The sequence below is a fragment of the Epinephelus lanceolatus genome, chromosome 1, assembly GCF_041903045.1.
Source record: "Epinephelus lanceolatus isolate andai-2023 chromosome 1, ASM4190304v1, whole genome shotgun sequence".
Lineage (NCBI taxonomy): Eukaryota > Metazoa > Chordata > Actinopteri > Perciformes > Serranidae > Epinephelus > Epinephelus lanceolatus.
The window spans coordinates 33,190,581-33,212,666 of NC_135734.1; the positions used below are offsets into that span (position 1 = coordinate 33,190,581).

Below are 22,086 nucleotides of genomic sequence, written 5' to 3' on the forward strand. Positions count from 1 at the left end.
AGTCAATGAGTCACTTTTCAAGCAATTAAACTAAACAAGTACTGGAGTGGATTTGCTCCTTTTGTTTTTTTACCTTGTATGAGAGTAAACTGAATATCTTTGGGGTTTGGACTGTTAGTTTGACAGGAAAAGCAACTAAAATGTCACCTTGGATTTTAGGAAATTGTGATGTGATGTGTGATGCATTATGCCCACTTTTTATTAATTATTAATTACTTGAGAAAGCACTGCAAAATAACTGATCATGAAATTAGAGTTTCTTTATTTATTTCAGTGAGGCTTTGCACTAGCGGTGGCCCTAGCACATCTGGTGTCCTAACTAACAATAAAAAATAAGATAAAAATAAATTTGCTAGCTAATTTGCTTCAGGTAACATTCTGCAGTCTTATAATAATCATATAAATCAATAATCATTAAAAAAAATTACAACTTAACTAGCACAGAAGAATAAACAATAATATATGACATTGTAAAATTATAAAATGTACAAATTAACTTTCAATTGAACTAAAGATGCATCGATTTTGAAATTCTGGTTCGATGCTAATACCAATATTTAAAATAACAATTTACTGCCATGAAAATTTCAACTGTTTCTTCCCGTATTTATTTTAGTATTTATTTAAGTTTTTTGCCAAAAGCTACATATTACAAGATTACATTGAACACATCATGAGTACGTTATAATTTACCTTCGCCAAGTACTAATATTTACTGAATAGAGCTTAAATGCTTCACAATGTAAATCAATGTAACCTCTGAGCAGCTGTTGGTTGCAGCCACCAGTTGCTCAGAGGCAATGATAACTAGCTCTGCTCCTGTTGCTTTCAACACAGATTTGTTGGTTTTTCATTTTCCTTCTCTCTATATCCCCTCCTTGCAGTGACTTTGGATAATCCGCCCATCTCCCCCAGAGAGCAGGTAAAGTGTATGAGCTGGGGAGGGGGGTTGGGAAAAAAGGCCTTTCTGTTATTCAGTAGGCTTTGCTATGTAGGTATGTTGTTGTGGCCTAACGTACTATTTCAAAATAATGGATGACAATGCTGTTAGCTTTCGCCTATAATCACTATGCTGTGGGCCGGCACTGCTTTACACATAGGTTTGGGCCCAAACCCGATCACTCCGTGCCCCTACCACTTAGCCCTAAGCCCTCACTTTTGAACATTCACATCTAGGCGTAGGGCATTCTCGGAACCCATCGGCTGTATTCGGCGTCTGACTTCCGGCAGGCGGCGATACAGCCTCTGGGGGCAGACCCCCGATTTTTTGGCATTCCGGTTTGATTTGGACGGAGGAGGCAAATTTCCCTTTCCGACTTCCATTTATGTATAAGTAAATATGCTGAACCACTGCGATGGTTTCAGAGTTTGCAGTGACGCCAATTGTGTTCAGCCATTTTTTACTTCACCGCACGGACTGTTTAACCTGGCAATAACTGCAGCCAGCTCAAACATGATTGGTCAATATCATGCGGACTACAAACAGCCTACAACCGGAAACCAGGGCTCTTCCGCTCTTCTTCCGGAGGCAAGATCTCCGGGGTTTGCCTACAGACTCTACATTCACTGAATGTAGAGTCTGTATATAGAGACTAGGCGTAGGGTGTCCCAATGCTTGTTGGGATAGAGGGGTAGGGAGAACTGTTGGGGCTACATGGCCCTCCAAATGGAGGTTTTTCAGCGGCACACTTCAAACCAAGTGTAATGAGAAATCATTGGCAAGAGGGCTGCACAGGCAACAAAAGAAACCCACAAATTTAGTTTCTTTTGTTAACAAAGATTTTAAAATTACAATAACTATTGCATTATCTAAATTTCATGTTATTCCAATACATTACCCTTTCCTTTGTAAAAAGAATGAAACACTAGTATGCTGATGTGTCGGTAGCTAACTAGCTCGCTAGCTAAAATTACATTGTTTGGGCTGGTTTGTATGACAGTCCTGCATGCAGTGCGGTAATGAAGCAGGACAAATCACAGAAACAGAAGACAACTATTCGCAATAACACTCATCATTTGTTTGCATAAACGGCAGCATTGATACCTACGTATCAGGGTCTCCAAGGGTTGTCCCATTTCATAGGGAAGATTTAAACCACTGCCATTTGTATCTCTGTTCCGAGGGGCAAGGCGGCAGTTGAAAATGAGGGGTCCGGGTAAAAATGAGAAAGGGGACTGGCCTTGGATTACTCTGGTTATTTAAGATTCCATGATGAGAATGACCTGAGGTGAACTGCTGCCATCCAAGGTTAACCGCAGTGACCCTGATGCACACAAAACCTCTACAATCAGCCCCAGGAAACAGACCAATACAAATCAGCTCGATTCTTCACCAGTAATGTGGAAAATCACAGATCATTTGTATTTCAAAAAGCCATACGATGGCAGCGGAGTCAACGGGCAATCTTACAAAGTGGGGAAAAGATTGGCTCTGCGAGGGTTCATGAGGTGACCTCGACAAAGTGTCTCTGGATGTAGTGTTCAGAGGCTGAAAATTCATAAAAATGTAGAGCAGCTCATTTACCACCCACTGCATGTGGCATGCACCTCTGTCTCCAGCCTGCTGTGTCATTTAAAACACATTACCAGTTCTCTGTTGTGTGTGTGCGCAAATGTGTCATTTTTGCCTTGATGGGGTCATTATCTCGATTACCTCACCACTGTTCATCTTAAAGTGTTGACATATTTAGCAATGGCTCTGACTCTATTCTGATTCATCACCTCGCCTCTCGCCCTTCGACTGCTTTTGAAATAGACTTTAAATGCCTAAAAAAACTGGCTAAGCCTGCTAAAAGCATCAGATTTTTTTTTTAAAGTCATGCCAACCTCAGGCTTCTCTTCCTCTCTGTCACATGCTTGATGAATCATGGAACTGTACAGTCTAACCTGTCAGAAATGAAGTGACATACGGTTGTCGAACACAGCTGCATCTTGAAAAGTGTTTTAAGTAGTTCTTGATTGTGAAGGGTTTCACTCCCAAACTTTCTGCTTCTTTTTGAGTATTACTGCCATCCTCAATAACATCCTCTAAAATGGTAATAGTCAGAGAATGAGTTGCTTCATGTGAACCATAATGTCAAATGATCCACATGTACATGTGCACTGAAACGCTGACATCTACTCTCCATGCCATTAGCTCCAGTCTACACGGTCTTATGCCTATTAAGACCATCACTGGGCAACCTGGGGAGAAAAGCATGGCGAACCCCTAATCCCTGTAAAATGAATTAAACCAATCGATAGCTCCACAGTACGGCTGGAAAACAAGCTCAAGAGGAAAGGTCAACAGGGCTGATAATGAGAGAAGGAGTAGGAGGGGGAAGACTTGTTGTTATGACAGGCCAGGAAGCTCTGATTCTCAAGATGGCCGGTCTAAAAATAAGACTACAATTATCAAATTAACCTCCCAAGACCCTTAACTATACCATCATAAGACAGACACTGGTAAGTGGTGCATCAAGAGGAAAAAATGTACTCAAGATTTGACATACTGGAGATAACAGGTCTTCAGAAGAGAAAATATTAACTGCATGTCTTCAGTGTATTACAGAGCTTGAACCTTCCGTTCAGTCTTCTTCTCCAAGACGATAACAAGAGAGACAAACACAAACATCCTTTTAAAGAGGACCTATAGTGGTCATCATCAGGGTCATGTTTCTGTTTTGGATTTCTACTAGATCATGTTTACATGCTTCAATGGCCAAAAAACATTTTATTTTTCTCATTCTGTCTGTGCTGGAACGCCTGAATTCACCCGCTGATGTCAGTGCATCTCAAAATTAGAAAAAAAACATCAAAAAAACAGTATTCAGAGCCGTCTGAGGCTTGAGGATTCTGCCCAAAGAGTTTTACTTTTTCATGTGTTTGCCTCATTATTTGAACCACATTATGTGCATATTTGTGCTAAGGAACATTACAGATTGGAAGAGACTGAAAGATGTAACACCACCCCAGAGGAGGACAGAATTTGTTTGTTGTGTAATTTAAGTGAAGCTGAGAATGAGGTTCACTTCTTGTTTTACTACCCTGTATATCCTCCTGAGACCCGTTGTCCTCATATGAGGACATCACATTTTGGGTTTACTGGACCTTATACATTAATTCAGCTTAACTTAAGCCTGTCGTCCTCGTCCGTGGACACATTTTGTGCTATCTAGTGGTAGTAAGAACACAATACACTAATCCATGCAAAAACAAGATGGTAGCCATCTCTGCCAAGTCAGTCAAGGTACAAAACCTGATCATATTTAATGATTGAAACTTGTCTATTTATGATAAATAATGTTTGTAGTTTGATATGACAAGAAATTTGACCAATTTTAGCAACAGTACCAAGACATTGCTAATTAGAAAGTAATCCTTTGAGGACATTGGGACGTTTTTATCATCTCGTTTAAGGACGTTGGGACTTTATTATTGTCTCGTTTGAGGACATCTGGGCTTATTTAGGTTTTAATACTTATCAGGTCCTACTAATCCCAAATAGCTAGGAGAAATTAAAAATGCATATCAAACAAAAGTCCAGGTCTCAGGAGGACATGAAGACATAAGGAATGTACTTTACAGTAAAATGACCTCTATCTATGTTGCTTTTTTTTGACTGGATGAAAAAATTTGAGCTTTGTTTCAGGAAGGTTATCTTTTTGTGGCTGAATCTCTTTGCCAGGCCTGGGACAGAGGGCAGAGTATTCTGTTTCTGGACGGTTTAGTTAATTAACTTGACTTTTTGATTGTTACTGCAACGTCATTGTAATGGTGTCTTGTAAACCCACGAGAGTTGGGCACATGTAAGTGTGCATGACACCAAAAAAAAATCAATCAATCAATGTGGTGAAACTTCATTTTGATGTAGAGCAACTGGTAGCTTAGCTCACTACGTTTTCCAAGTAAGTTGCCCAACACTGGATGTCGCACAGATTAAACTGGTTAGTCAACCGACAAAAAAAAAAAAAATCTGCAACTATTTTGATAATCTAAAAATCATTTTCTTTTAAACATTTTCTAGTTCCAGCTTTTTTATGTCAAGAACTGCTAATCACCTTTCACTCATGTGACAGTTAAGTGATATCTTTAGCTTTTGGACTGTCTGTCAGACATTTAAAAATGTCACCTAGTGGCTTTTGGAAATAGTTACCGTCATTTTTCAATATTTTCTGACACGTTGAAAAAAAGGCTAATTAAGTAATCAGCTAATGACCATTAGCTGCAGCCCTAATGGAGAGGCACAGCAGATAAGTGTGACAGCAGCCAGTGTGTTTGTCCAGAAATAGAGTTATATGTTCTGGTTAGGCTCACATTGCTGTCAACCTACAGTATTATCCTATACTGTGCATCTCGGAGGAAGGACTGCTTCCACTCCTATCTTCCTCCTCCCGGCTCACATTTCCTTAGCAATGTGATGCTGATAAAAATAGACCTTCCCTCCCCCCAGGTGCAGGAGAAGAGACACAGGTGATAACAACACCCTTTTCGCAGAGTCGGCACATGCCCACTGGGAGGAAGCAGGCCACCCAGAGAAAGAGCCATCTGGAGCTATGTTGTTTTATCCATCTCACAAGCCATTGTTCTCATGTAGCGCCGCACCAACCGCCATGTTTGCATTAAATTAAATCTCTGAAGTTGTCCGCCACCCTAAGCAGGTGCCTGTCTTTTTGGTTGAAAGAGCTACCGCCTGATGAGATTCTGCAGTGGAGTGGAAAAAAAAGTCCAGCAGCGGGGAGGCGGAAGGTGTGAAAGGTGAGACAGGATGGATGAGGGGGGAGAAATAGGATTAATGGGAAGAGAGCAAGACAGATGGGAAAATGGAAGAGGGTGATTATAGGACAGAGACAGAAATACTGTACATAAGAGAGAGAGAGGCAGAGAGGCAGAAGAGAATCACTAATGGGAGGGTGAGCAAGGCGACCTCATGGAAAGAGATGGAAATAGAAAGCATGTAACTGAGCAGCCTCTGGTCAGATCAGGACTACAATCACAAAGCTATTCCACCCTCTTCCTGTGTCTGTGGACAACCCACAGTGTACCAATAATGAGAGGAGTCAAGCCCAGGATAAAAGCAAAAGGGCACATACTGTCAGGGAATGTGGTGGCGAGATGGACTCGTGGCTTAGAGACCATCTGCTGTGACAGTGAAGTCTCAAGCTATGCATTAAATCTATATGAGATATCACATCTGAAAAGTCAATTGGATTTACAGACACCACAAGCACACATTTATCTTAGAGAGCTTTACAATCTGTAAAACACATGACACCTTGAATCTTTAGACCGATAGTTTAGAGTAAGGAAACCTCAGGAAGAATTTGAAATTACTGAAAGGAGAGCCCCTTGAGATGTGGCATCGTTTTCAAGAAGTCCTCTAGACACAAATACAGAACAAAACTGCATTACATAACAAACATAAACTACAAATACACCGATACAGACACATCGCTCACCATCTCTCACACACACCCCATGCTCTCAGCTGTTGTATGAGAAAATTTAGACTTGGATACGGTTACATAGCAGTTTTGAGTACTTAAAAACATGAGCAAGTTGTTTTGAGATGTGAATATAGTCCTGAAGTAGCAGAAAGAGGTGACAGATCTCAAGAAAAGAGGAAGTTTATCACAATCAGACAGGTAGGTTAGCCAGAGGACATTCAACAGATGCCACATGTACACAGCAGACAGAGGCAGCGGCAGTAGAATTACTGTGTGGGGAATTAGAATGACAGTACAACAGGTACAATCCTTATGTTTTAATTACATCACAATATGTTTTTGATACTGTTTATGCAATAGCAATTCAATGTATTCTCTATATCAGTAGCTCTGTGCCAGATATTGACTGTACTTAAAGGGCCAGTGTGTAAAATGGGTTGAAATCAGTGGTCAAATTCTAGATTGCAGGGCTCACTCGCTCACCCCTCCCGTTGGATAAATGACAGTGGCCTCGTAGGGACAAAAAGCCTTGCGCATGAGTTTTTCAGGAGTAGGTCTATCTAGCCACGAGACGAATATTTATTTAGAAATCTAAACCATGTTACAATATTGTAATGAATCCCTCACGAGCAGGAGACCAGAGTAGCGTTCGGGAAAAAGGCCCGTTTATTTGAGCACTCCAAAAACTCCGGTAACACTCCAGGGGGTAAAAGACTCCGTCCCAAACTCTGACTCATCTAGCGTAACAGACACACTCCATACACACATACTCGTTTACAATACCTAGCGGGCACCCCCTCCCCTCTCTGCTCCACCAATCTCCAGCCCGCACACTGACTGACAGCGTAGCCTGTAAACAGAGCTCAGCTGTTTATTTAGCCTAGCAATATCTCCGGACTATAGTAGCTGCAATGGACGACTTTGAACGCGATTTTGAAGAGTTTCTTGTAGCGGACACAGACCCAGAGCCATACCTGTTTGAGCTGGAGTACACAGATGAGGAACTCCATGTGTTTGATGCTGAGGTGAGAAGAGAGGCTGAATGCACAGAATGGGATTCGGTGCTACTGCTACCATCACTGGGGAGATATATCATCAGGAGGAAAAGCGCTGCAGAGAGTGCATCACAAGGAGTGAAGCTGCATCTTCTTTTCCTCGCAGATGACGGTTCGGGTTCATTCTCTCCTGTTGCGTGGTAAGTGTGGTCCATTCGCAAACTTTATAACTAAAAAAACTTTTCACTACTCTCTATCCACGAACTACTAACACTCTCTGCTGTTTCCTCCTCCTTCTTCCTTTCTTCCGCTGTCTTCGTTGGTTTATTTATACACGTGAAATGCGTTCTCTGGCTGGCTGGATTGTCCGCTCGGTCTGCCGTACATACATGGCGGCGCAAGATGGCGACCTCTCTAAAGCAAGGCCCTTGCTATATATATATATAAAAGCATAATTATAAGGCTACGAAAACCAAACGAATTTTATTTTATAGCGATTATACACTTATATAAACATATTAATGGGTAGAATATTCAGATTCACATTCAGATTGACAATAAACCATGCCAAATATTACACACTGGGCCTTTAAAAACAAAGTGTGTTTTTAACAAACTTCCCATTTTTGCAATCACTTACAGTCCAAAATTCGCTTGTGGCAGAGTTGGGTTTGAGCTTAAACCTGTTTCATTTGATCTAAACTGACTGAGGTGGCATTTGTTGTTGTGACACAACCTATACTGATGATGTCACAGTGCTAAATCCAACTTGTATTGAACTAGTTATAAGCAATACGGTGATGTGATTAAAATAATATTCTGATTGTTAAAAACAGACTAACAGAGCCACGAGTGTCCAACAGTCTTTGAGCCGAGCAGGGCAACATGAAGGAGATCAAATTTTAGATGAGCAGCGCACAGTGTGTTTGATCACTAAAAAGTTCATGTTTTATTTTGATGATGACATTTCGGATTTGAAGCTGACGAAACAGCAAGGTACGTTGTTTGGAGCTCAACTGTTGTCTAATGCCTTGTTTCTTTCTATTCCTGTAGCTTGATTTGAAAGCGCCATGATGGACGAGGTACAGGCGATTCATTAAACTGAAATGAGGAAGTACCTACATCCCAAATGCAATTAAATATAACCATTTTTTGAATACTTTAAAAAACAGCTGAAAAAATGAATACTGAGTATGAAAGACACATCCTTCTTGCTGTGGTTTCTGAATTTTAGTGGGTTTTATTTATTGTCTTTTTGTCTTATTGACTGCACAACATTGACTGGGTTTTTTTGGGGGTGTATTAGTATAAATATGGTGTATTAGTAGCATATACATGTCATTCACTTTTTCTGCCTACCTCCTAGCTTGGGCTTCAGGATTGCAATGAAAATACGTCATGTGACTTTACTGTGATATCCTGATGAATTTTAGTATTGTGTGCATGCAATCCAGAATAACTGTTTTTAATTCTGACTCACTGATATCAGCCTCACTGCTCACTGTTAACTCTCATATTGCTGTATCAGAGTTGTATTACGTTACTGCTAATACAAACTGAACACTTCCGACAAACTGGCAAAACACAGAGTGACTTTTATTCTGGTCACAGGAAACACAATACGTTTGTCACCATGGTTAGTACATAAAGTTTAGTGAGTAATTGTAGTAATTATTTAGTGGGATAAATTTTGAGTTTCAGTGCATTTGTTTATGTGACAAATGCAAATGTGTTTATTATGACAAATTTCAAATTTAATTAACTTACATTTTACAATAATTTGTCATAATAAGTTTTGCTCAGGGTAATTTCTACGAACAAAAATGCCTTAAATCCAGGAAGGGGAAACTATATAGAAAATGTCACAGCTGTGAACAAAATTATCTTCTTTTTTTATAACTTAATGAAATTTTTTTTTTACATTTTCTATTAAATTTTGGCTTGGGGTCAGTTTGCATTGGACGTGAATAAAATCTGCATCCTAAAATCATCCAGTTGTGGGGGCTGGGATAAACAGATATTAAATAAGTTGCAATAATAATTTCTCACCCACAAAAAAAAAATGTAATTGAAAGCTGAATGATTTGCATGATTTGTGCTTCAGGGGGAGTAGCAAATAAGAATGACAATGTCAGACAATGCGGTAGGATTTAATTTTATTTTGTGCCAAAGGCCAATTTATTATTTGCTACAGGCCTGAATGACCCTGAACGATTGAGCAGAGTGCATACAAAAAGTGTGCTGATTCTTCTCTAATCCTTTACATAAGCGAGAGAACAGTGTATGCTCACTGCAAGCGAAGATGAAAGCAAAATAACATTTATTTCAATTTCCTATGATTCATACAGCTAGGAGATGAACACACACACACACAGAAAACTGGGTCTGACCGACTTCATCAGTTGATCCACATGCAGCACCGATGACTATTTCTGTTGCATGGGAGGTACATTCCTTCCTCATTTCCTCAACCATTACCTGCATTCATTTCCACAAAGCTACAAGTTGCTGTCTCTGCTGTGGGCAACACTGGGGAACAGGGTTTGACACCATTTCACGGATAGTTCTGGTCCCTGATTATAATTTGCTGAGCCATGTTCAAAGCCATTACAAAATACTTTATAAACACATAGCTGCATCACAGTTTTAGTATTACTGCACCAGTTAGTCACCTGTTGTCACACTGTATGGGACGCAGAACTAAAAAGGGCAACCGCCAACTAAAGCCTGAATAATTCATCTTCCACTAGGACAAGAACAGGCAGAAATACTCAACACAGTCATTCAGTTAATGCATAATCATAAAAGTCTGCCATTATGGATTTTTTTTTTTGCCAATTTGCATAATGTGAGAAACAGGAAAATGAACAAACCACGAAGACGCTGGTGAAAGAAACAAACAGGGCCTATAGGGATTTATGAACCCACTGTGTCCTATGACTTCAGTGGTGTCGTTGCTGCCACCCAATCCACTGGCCCTTTATCTCCATCCAAAGCTGACCAATGACCTCAACAATCTATGTTGGTCGACAATGTAACTTCAGTTAGCTCGCGTGTTTTTATCTGAAGCCATTATGCTCGCGTTTCTCTAGCTTTCGCTATGTTTTGTAAAATGTGACATTATTTAAAAAATGATGTCGCTGGCAAGAGACAACAGCTCAGGGAAAGTGAGCACAATTGTTACTGATGGTAGATACATATCATGTAATTATAAACTCCTGTAACTTCCTTCCTAATATTAGGTACAGATCACAATATTTATTTACAATAACTTCCATGTAGAAAATTGTAGCATCATGTACATTAAAATCAAACAGCGCTGAGCGGATGTTGCCTTAATTAGTTAGTTTTTAGCCACCTACAAAAGACCCACCAAAAAAATCAATACCAGTTTAGGTGAACTCTATATTTAGAATATTTTCACCACTTCACCCTGCCATCAGACATCCTTTTTCTGGCAGGTAACTGAAGCCATCGAATCAACGTTACCAGACTCCAATGATAAAAACAGTAATTTCAGGTATGGATACTTGAGTTTCTGGTCTACCGCTACCTCAGTTGGTTAGTGTGTAAGGTGAAAGTATTTAAATATAGTGTTTTTTTAGGTGGCCAAAATACGTTTTTCCTGCAACCCTGTCCACAGCAGTATACTGTTCAGCTTCCATGCCAGTAGATTCTAATATGATAAAGTGACAAGGTCATAAAATAAGCACATCAGAAACATCAGATAGGTCGGACCACTGAGTTTAACTATATGTGTTTAAATAATACAGTTACAGCTGAAAATGACAATAGAAATCAACAAGTTTGCCACAACTGTATTCAAGCCATGGGAAGGAACATCTTTGACTCCATGTTGCCACTGATTTTTTTAATCAATAAATGATTGCATCTTTACGTTGCTGTGTATTTATTTTATGAACCATTACCAGTTATCTGTAGTAGCTGTTCTATAAAAGCAAAAGACACTTCTCCACTCTGCGTCTTGACTAACAACAATCACCCCTTAGCTGTACTATAATCCCTGTAAACCACAGCCTCTTGAGGCTAACAGCTTAAACTGAATCCTACTGTTGAATGTTATTAAAATTATTTTTTACACATTTGCAAATAACTAAAGGCTTAAATAATTATAACTCTATGTCTAATCACCTTTTGTCAGCTGAAAAGGCAAAAGCACAAATGCTTTTATTGGCGGCCTAATTCATGATCACAACTTGTCACCTAGATTTGAAAATATGATGAAACAGTGATTAAATGTATCTGAGAGAAGAGTCAGTCAAAGGATCCCTGCTGAACTGAAAAAACACACAGTCCACTCATGGTGTCACACAGTTTTGTTACAGAGTGATGCGTCTTTTCACTCAATCAATCTTTGGCTGAACAAAGACACCGGCTGCACATTAACCACAGAACATCCAAGCTTTTTATTTTAGCTGTTACTAAATTAATGTTGATAGGCTGCAGCTGATCTAATGTGCCTCCAGTGATGTCTGTCATTTTGACCAGCGGACACTGGATCAAAATGACATTCCTTAAGGGCCCGAGCTTAAACTGTTAGCATTCATCTCCCCTCACTGCTAATATTCTTCCACCTCAGTCACTCGCTGGTGCTTAAATGCACATGGTGAAGACTCACTGCTACCACTTTGAGAAGCAGCGCACATCATCAAACCTCGAAGCATGAGAACAAAATCCAGCATGGAAAAAAGAAATAAAAACATCAAGGAATCAAAATGGCTGCTGGAGGTATTTTCTGTACCAAATGTAAAATGGAGTACTCCATGCAACAGCTCATGTTCAGTCACTATCTGGTGAAAGATAAAGCTGAAAATGTATTTTTGTGGATGACAATGCTACAAAGCAAGCAGCAAGAAAGGCAAGTATCTCCACAAATGATACGGAACAAGCCTGGAGCACGTTTCCTTGGTCATACATTCATAAAGTGTGCTGTATGCCGGGATGCAGTCAAACAACACACCAACCGCTGCACTCCAGTGGGGATGCTGATGACGTTATTAGAGCAGCGTTGTGGGTCGCAGCGCAAGAGGCTCTTCACGTAAACAAATCCCCTCAAGAGCCTCCAGAGGTAACAAACACAGACTTCAGAGGTGTTAACCATCTGACAAATTCACACAGAGAGTCTTTGTCCTGTCATCACTGTCATTATGTACAGAGCGGCAAGACAAGAATACTAATATGATTTAATGAGCATGGATGGAGGCATCTTTCACTTAAGTGTCAGGCTCCAGGGTTTGGGGGACCTCATTATTGCTAAAACATTCAGAGATGCTCCACAACAACAGCAGCAGGGGCTGGTGCAGCAGGCAAGGAGAGGCAAGATATTTATATGTATGCCACAAACACAATTCAAAGGGATTTACAATACATAAGGCATAAATGCATTAAAAGTTTAAAAGACCATGAGAAGGAAAAATAAATTAGCATAGAATGAAAGGAGGGAAAATACACAAGCATGATGGATAAGAGAATAAAAGTAGAGCAGTTTCAGAAAAGAATGGCCTAAAATGTTAACATAAGTATCGGCAAACACTAAATTAAAAGCAGTAAGAGTTGGAGCAGAAACTAAATGCTGCTTCACCCTGTTTTATAAGCTATCTAAGATGAACTGAGATTTCTAGAGAATCAGATAACAGTACTTCTTTGTCCATAATCAATTAGGCGCCTTACAAAAAAGTAAAAGCATCTCAAAGTCAATATGTTGGCACACAGGTAGACGGTGCAGTGATCTGAGGACTGGAGCGAAGCGCTCTACTTTCTTAGTGAGTGAACAAGCCACAGCTGTCCGATGCAATGCAGCCATCCAGAGTACCAAAAATAAACATGTGGCCCGGCTTTTTAATCATGCCAGCAGCATCACTATAGGGATACTGACGTCAGTCTGCAGGTAGGCCGACCGCTTTGATCCAGACTGAAATATCTCAACAAATATTTGATGGATTGCCATGATATTTGTTGGAGAACATTCGTGGTCCTCAGAGGATTAGTCCTGCTTACCTTGATGATTTGTAGTTTTTAGTGAAATGGCTTTACTGTTAAATGGTTTACTGTAAAATTTGGAACTTACATTCATGTTCCAGACAGGACGAATTCTGTGTCATCAGGTCTGTCAGATACTTTGATTTATGACCAAACAACTGCAAAACTAATGACCTTCCCTTAAGCCTCAGCTGTACTTTGTGTTTCATGCTAATTAACAATTGTTAGGCTGCTGGAATGCTACACTAAGATAGTGAACATGGTAAACATTAGACTCGCTGAACATCAGCATGTTAACATTGTCACTGTGAGCATGTTAGCATGCCGATGTTTGTATGTAGCCTAAAGCATCGCTGTGCCTCAGCTCCTACTTAAGCCTCATTTTCACTGCATGGTCCGTATAGACTCAGTTTAACTCAGCTCACTTTTTGTTCCAGGTCCATTTCTCCATTTCATCTTCCACTGTAAATAGTGCGCTCTCAGTACAGGCAGGATTCTCAGCTGATTGCCATAGTGATGCCGTGTGAACTCGCCAAGACATCATCTTTAACGTGACACTCCCTGAATTTTGTCATTGGCAACCCAAGAGAGGAACATCTGCACCTCATCACTTGTACACCATAATGTACAGCAAATTTTTGTGGGCTTCCATTTTCCAAAATCTGAGTTGGGTGAATTAAAAAATTGCAGTTGCTATTGTCAGTAACTATTTTAAAATGGGCTTGTGCAAGATGTCCTATGACATGTCTCTCTGACTAATCAGTGGTCTGCAGTGTGTTATTCCTATCCTCTAGTGCCGGCTCAGTGTGCTTGGAACATCAACTGAGATGGTACCTAAAAAAGTAACAGGTACTATCTGCAACTTTTGCTAATGGAAAACCAAAAATGAGTGAGTCAAGCAAGTGCTGCAGTGGTCCAGAATGGACCAAAGGTAAATGACAGTTTGGCTGTTAAAATGTAGGTCTGACTCTATTTACTACACCAACATTGCTAATTTGATTTTAAGCCGGCAGAAAGAGGGATTCAAGGTCAGCGCTGATATTTGACCTCTCTCTTTTGACATCCAAAAAAAAATTTTTTTTGTTAAACTTGAGCACACTGGCATATCCAACCAGTGATTTCTCTTTAGTGCTTTTATTTAAGGATTTAATTGGACTGTTAACACTCCTAAAACATACTCATATTACGAGAGGGTCATGAGTAGATGTAATGGTAATTGTGTCGCAACAGTAATAATATGGGTGAGAACTTAATCGTTCAATAAAGCATTTGACGCTCATTAAAATTCTTGGCTTACTGTATTGGAGCGGAAGGTGTATTACACATCAGGAGAAGAAAAACACCTGAGTGAGAGGGGCGGGCAGGGAGAAAGGGCTCAGGTGTCTCTGTTTAGGTGTTAAGAGTGTTTACATCCTTTCAACTCCTCAGAGAGAAATGTGAGAACAAAACCCCGGCTTTAACTAAAGGATCATCTTCATCCGACAAACAAGGATTTCTATTCAAGCAGGAGTCAGTCTCTCACTGGGAGACATGTCAATCCTCCGTGAGCAGTTGTCAAATGGTCCGATAAGCATGAAAGCCAAATCATACATCATGATTCTTCTCCATCACCAGACCTCAACTTCTTCCAACACGTCTGGGAGACTGGAGCTGTGACTGTGGAGTTGTGACTGTCATTGTGTTTTCCGCCGACGTTTAAAAAAAAAAAAAAACCTGCCTTGGAGAACTTCTTGTGTGTGAGTCAGTGTCACAACATCCCTGCGTGTTCTGCATGTTTAATTTCTGCCAGGGTAACTCATGTGAGGTGCTCCCTCCGCACATGAGATCACATGAAGCAGAAATGTCGTTTTAATAACCTTTAATGAAATCCTACTAAAAATAGACTTTGGGTGAAGTCGTACTTGTGGTTCAATTATTTAGAATAAAAAATTACCTGTTCTGGAAGGTGTTGAGCCCGGCGGGGACACACTGGACCCTCCACTGCCCATTCTGGTCGGGGTAAAGGACAAACTTGATGGGCGCCTCTATCTTGAGCTCCTTCTCCAGGGCAAACAGATGCTCCTTCCAGGGACACCCGCCCTGGGAGAACAACACCACCTCCCCACTGGGATCTACCTGGAAACGAGAAGAGGACCAGAAAAACTGTGTGTAACTAGCGTGCAAGGTAGAAGATCGTGGAGAGGAAACAGCAGTTTACTGTGTAATTTAGGATTTAAAAGTAAAATACATGATCTAACTGGAAAAATAAGAAGCCAGAAAAGAGTCTTTAGTTTTTGGCACTATAAATACAGTTTGCCGATGAAATGAAAACTTGAACTGAACAAGGAAACACTGGCACTGAAAAACTTGTATTACCACAGAAAAGAAAAGTACTGTCATTAAAATAAGTTGTACTGGAAAAAACAAAACAAAAAAAAAAAAAACAGGATCAAATATGAAAATCCTGCAGCGCCCCTATGTCCCTCCACTCTATACCATAACAGTGACAGAGAATCAAAATGGAAACTGTCACTGAAAAATACACAAGATACACAAACCCGTCACTGACAAAACATCGCCACATTGAAAACACTGGAAACATGTGCGTCATTCTTTATCAAAAGCTACATTGTTTTTATACCCGTGTATTATCTTTTCAGGTGAAAAGCTTTTTAATGACAATTTATTTTCCAAGTTTTTCAATGCCAAATTGTATCTTTAATGCCTAAAACTAAAGACTCTTCTCTGACTCCAAACTCTTGACAGTTTATCTCTCAATTCACCAGGAGCAACAAAGAGACACAGGAGGTTTGTAGGAATCTCACATCTATAATAGATGTTAGATCAATAATTATTTGGTCCAGCACTGCATTAATACTGTACTGTACAACTCAACAAATACTCATATAAGGAAAAAGCACAAGAAAAGGGAGAATCACGTTACTGCTGATTGATAATGAACTATAAAAGGACTGCTTTAATACTTTATTTATATACTAACCCATAAAATAATCATTTGTATATCAATAACTCACCCCGTGTTACTTTGAATTTGTGAAGAAAACGTTTTTGCTCACATGCCTTAAAGGTAGGGTCTGGAGGATTTTCCAGTTGCTGTTTGTAAACACACATTCAAATTTGGCCCCTCCTATCAGGCTCAACTCTCCCGGGTGTACGGACCCCGGAGGTACGGAAGAAGGCTTCACAGAAGAGGTTCAGGCAAGGCTCGCGATGGTGCACGCTCGGACACGCTTGGGCATGGCACCTGCGCTCTCTCATTGGCTGGGGAAATCTCCGCCCAGAAGTGGTCCAAGCTCACAAAAACATCAAAATACAGTTAAAGGGCAGGAGCTCTGCAAACAGAGTCACCACCACACATGAGTAGAAACCCATAGTTGATGATTAAGCAGGATTTCATTTGTATGTCTATATTTTGTTTTGTTTGAAAATCCTCCAGATCCTACCTTTAACAGTGAACAAAGAATCCAAAAAATTCTAGATGCACTGAGGTAAACAGGGTCTATGTTTAACACAAGCAAAACTATATCACTATAACTATATATTTGAAAGACCCTTTTGCATATGAGTAGCACATCTGCCCATGTGTTCCAGCTTTGCCTTGCATTGAACAGAGCTCACATGCACACGCTTGCAGAGGTGCGCTATACTTTTTACGGGAGGTGTTTTAAATAGGAAGGTTTTAGCAACAATGCATGTGTTTGAGAGATACTGAAAACAGGACTGGATAAATGAGACTTGGATTTTACTGCACGAGATTGTACGCAGATGTTCTGATATTTTGCTGGTGTTAAAACATAGCCCCCAGTGACTTCAATTCATCAAGAATTTTTTTTCAGTTTTTGGATTCTTCATTCACAGTTGAGGCATGCGAGAAAAACTGTTTTCTCCATGACTTCAACGTAACATGGGGTGAGTAACTGATATACATTGATCATTTTGTGGATGAAGTATTCCTTTAACTATTTTACTGCTTGCAGTCTTTAAAAATAAAGTTACATGATCGATGGAAAATCAATCCTGACAGCTTCAGAAATGTCTTTTTTTTGGGACCTACGTGCTAAGTTACTATGCTTATAAAGGACTAAAAAAATAAATCCAAAAATGCACACACTAGATTGGACAGTCTTGTACCTCATGCCTCTTGTTAACAGCTTCCTCCACCACCGCACGAGCTGGTAACCAGGCAGACTGGTAGTACTCCAGGCGGTCCAGGAACTCCTCCCCAACCATCTTCATAGCCTTTTTGAAACCCTCCTTGTAAAAACATGAACACACAACATGCATCAAATCTGGTTTAAAAATATGAGAGCATACTGTAACATATTATGAAGGCAGAAATAGAGTTGTTTTGTGAAACTGATTAGCCTTTAGATGTCAAGTTGATGAATAAAAACTGCTCATGGTTCAAAATCCTTTAAGCTGATGATCATTCACACATTTTGTCACTACTGCCCTGTCTCTGAATCCCAATACAGTTTGATGTCAATAAGTGAGACTGTGTGCCAGATAAACCAGCCATCTCCACACTAATCCTCGCAGCCCTGCTTCATCAGCCTCCTGTCATGTCCTGCACAAACCCGTCTGACCTCGCTCTTTCATCGTGTCTTGAGCAGAAACTCAAGAGAGAATAAGACAAACACATGCACACACAGACACGCACAATTTGAAAGGCAGAAGCCTAATCTGCATGCATCTGATTGTGGAGGTTGTAGTGTCCCTGAATTTTAACTGTCGTGGATAGAGAGGATGAAAATCCATTAGGTTGTTCAATTATCACAAACAGCCACTGTTGAGAGTTCACCAGGTCAGTCTACCATCAAAACATTTTTTTTCTATAAAAAGCTTTCTCATTTTTTTCTGATCCCTCAGAGCTATCTTGCCTCGCGGTGTGACTTAGAAGGGGAATTGGAGGCAAACTGCCAGGACAAGAATCATAATCATGTGAAATGAAATGCAGGCCAGCTACTCCACTGAGACAGCACAGACGATGGAAAAAAAAATTGGTCAACATATATGCAAAGCCAGGCGGCAGGTATCATCATGCAGAAAACAGGTGCTGTTTCCCCGCAGGCATTCCCCTCCTGCTCTAATGAGAGACAGAGAAGAACAACAACTGCGCTACATTGCAACCGTCGTGTTGACCACAACAGTCTTAACCTATCTTTTGTTTCACTGATGGCTACCTATTGTGTGTGACTATCATTTAATGATGTAGCAAAACACCCCTTTTTTATCCTAGGGTCCTCCAGTTAAATATCAGGGTATCAAAAACAAAAGGGAGTTCAAGATAGGGCTTAGTCCTGGTGCTAAATGACAGGTTATTGAGTAATCAACTAGAGAGGTTGCTTGAGCCATCAATTAGATGTTATTTTATTGTTGTATTTGACATTTTGTATTCTTGATGTAACTTGGATTTTTAAGACTTTTTGACATCAAAATCAAAAATACATAATTGTACATACATATCTGTGTACAGATTGTTGATAATACCGGCTGTAGAGATGTCTGCCTTCTCTTCAATATAATGGAACTAGATGGCACTCAGCTTGTGGTGCTCAAAGCACCAAAAAATACATTTGAAAAAATAAACAGCAATGTTTCTTTCCAGAAATGATGGCCTGGTTACTTAAGATAATCCACAGACCTTGTTGTGAGCAGTTTCACTTAGAGACAATTTTCTTTCTACCAAACTACATCCACCAATAGGGTTGCCACATCTGATTTGTGAAAAACCAGGACATTTGACGTGTGACCCAGGGCGTTAAATATAAAATATACTAACAGTTGCAAGACTCCTTGTTGCCTCTCTTAACTCTATTTGTCCTGACGTGCAGCCAAGCTGCTAACACTTTGGGTTTATACCATGTCTGTGACAAAAAACAAGAGCGCATAATCTCCACTCACTCTTTAATGGGTTTAAGAGACTGGTTGCCATGGATACAGACGCACAGACCAAGTACATCAGTGGCTGAAAAATAACTGATCATACAGTCGACAAACTTAAAGACACCTTCGAACTGTTTTGGTCAAGTCATTTCATAGCAATCCAGGCTTTTGATGCACACTTTTTTTTTTTAATTTAAATTTTTTAAATTGTATATACTTTATTAATCCCCAAAGGGAAATTCAATTTTTTCACTCTGTTGTCAATTACAGGACAGGACCTATACATGCACTAAGTGGAGAGATGTCAGAGTGGGCTGCCCATGACAGGCGCTCAGAGCGGTTGGGGGGTTCAGTGCCTTGCTCAAGGGCACCTCAGCAGTGCCCAGGAGGTGAACTGGCACCTCTCCAGCTCCCAGTCCACGCTCCATATTTTGGTCCAGACGGGGACTTGAACTGGCGACCCAAGTCCCTATGGACTGAGCAATTTGTGATTTCTTTCTCATCCCAACAGCAGCACGAAACACTAGAGTAGCCTAACTGTGACATCCAATCAGGGACTTGCAGAATAAAATAATTGCTGCACTCTGATGTGTCAGTTGTAAAGTGTAAAGCTCTAACAGCATGGTGGGGAATACAGTAGCCTACTAACTGCACAAAATAATGTGAAATGACTGGATAGCCTACCTAAGTCAACAACAGCCCATGCAGCAGTTGCTAGGTGATAAGATAAACTACTGTAAGTGCACGCATATGGCCAGTCGTCGCTGTGTTCTACTCATTTTTACCCCTTTACAGACACAGGTTTGGATGTCTAAACGTAAAAGGGAAAAAACAGAACAGCAGTAGAAGAATCTTGTTTTATTTGGTACTCTGGCATTTCAAATTAGAAGTATATTTTCACAAAAAACAGGGACAGTTTGTGTCCTGGGAAAGAATAGCCATTTTCCAGGGCAGTCACTGAAAAAAGAGAACCAGGAAAACCAGAACGTGAACCCACCAACCTGATCACCACGTAGAAGGAAGTGTGCATCTACTGCTAGCTTACCCAGCACCACTGAGCTAGCTTACGTTACAGCTCTGTCTAGGTGGACGCCAATGTTTATATTTCGCCCTGTCAGGAGCACGAGCCTCTCATCCATGAGTAGATGCATGTTTCCTATGCTGTGATACAGTTGGCAGGTGTAGTAGAAAAGCTCCTACATGAAACTGCTCACAACAAGGTCTGTGGATTAACCTGAGTAACCAGGTCACGATTTCTGGAAAGAGACATTGCTGTTGAGTTGTTGTTTTTTTTGCCATTTGAGCACCACAACCAAAGTGCCGTCTACTTCCGTTACACTGGAGAGAAGGCAGACATCTCTACAGTCAAAATCTCCATCACTCAGCATCTCACACCGAAACAATCTAGACTGATAAACAGCACTACAGATAAAAGGAAAAATATGTATTTTGATGTTGGGGAGAACTGTCCCTCTAAGTTTATGTTTTTTGTTATCATCTATCTGTGCCTATGTTCGATATAATAGGGCTGAAACATTCAGGCAATTAAGCTTGAAAAATTCAATGAGCAACAACTTACGCAACCACTTTGATAAATCAATGAATCGTTAGTGTCGCTTTTCAAGCGAAACATGTGCACCCAGTGTCATCCTCTCTAATGTGAGGATTTGTTGCTCTTCTTTCTCTTATGCAATAGTTTTTCTCTGTAAATAACAATGTATTAATATGTAACTTAAGTGTTTACTCATTTTACTTATATTCATACTTTCATACTCTTTCATACTCTCATTCATACTACAAGATAGCAGGACAAGTTGATTATCTGGTAATTATTATTATATACCGTTACCGTTATTTTGTGTGACAAAATTAAAAGGGAATAACAATGGTATATTTAGAAAAGTTTAAGGTATAGGTTTATCTATATAAGGAAGCTGTCTGTTTCATTTCACTCGATGACTTAATGAGAAGGGATGAGACTTCATACATTTATACTTCCTCCCACTTCTTTTTGGATGTGTACATCAAAGTATCTATTCATGAACAAGTGCTTTTACATTATACTTTTCATTATTTGGAAATTTTATTTCTGTCTGTCTGCTTGTCTGTATTTTCATGTCTTTTTTTACATGTTAGACATAAATATCAAATATGATTATCAAGAAATAAATAGTAACTCAGTGTTTGGACTGTTAGTAGGTCAGACAAATGCAATTTGAATACGTCAGCTTGAGCTGCAGATATTATTTTTCATCGACCAAGCAAATAATTGGGAAACTAATCCCAATATTAAATTCATGTTCACATTTTAACATGTTATACCTTGGATTCAAGTAGTCTTGTAGCTCCACAAATAAATCAGCATTTAAAAATCGCCTCTTTGGATATTTAATATATATACTGATCTCAGTAGACCGATGTCCTTGGAATAATATGGTTGCGATTAAAGAATATCAGCATCACAGTGTTATGTGTCTTATGTTTTTACCTTGGACAGATAAAAAGTAACATACACAGAGTAACAGACAGTGCCCACGAGTCATACTGTAGAAATCCAGGCAATTATAAAACACATGTGCACTGTATCCAAAGAGCACAGCCTTTGATGCTGCTGTTAAGTATCCCGCTGTGATTCTCACATGTTCTCACACCTCCCTCTGATGAAATGTCTTGTGATGCTGCAAGGACAATTTATTTACAGTGACCCTCTCACTGAAGTCATTCGCTCTTTCTATTAAGACGACAGGACCCTTATATCTCCTCATAGGATCTTATGTCAC

General features: G+C 39.9%; 1 protein-coding gene across 2 annotated transcripts in view; it reads right to left on the minus strand.

Moving 5' to 3' along the window:
• The window catches only part of myg1 (myg1 exonuclease), a 37,877-nt gene that overhangs the window by 778 nt on the left and 15,013 nt on the right, over nucleotides 1–22,086 (minus strand). For both annotated transcript variants that reach the window (XM_033625976.2, XM_033625975.2), the window contains exons 5-6: nucleotides 17,552–17,674; nucleotides 15,354–15,535 (exon numbers count right to left, since the gene is read on the minus strand). In XM_033625976.2, the coding sequence (XP_033481867.1) occupies nucleotides 15,354–15,535; nucleotides 17,552–17,674 (305 nt within the window). The remainder of the gene's footprint in view (nucleotides 1–15,353; nucleotides 15,536–17,551; nucleotides 17,675–22,086) is intronic.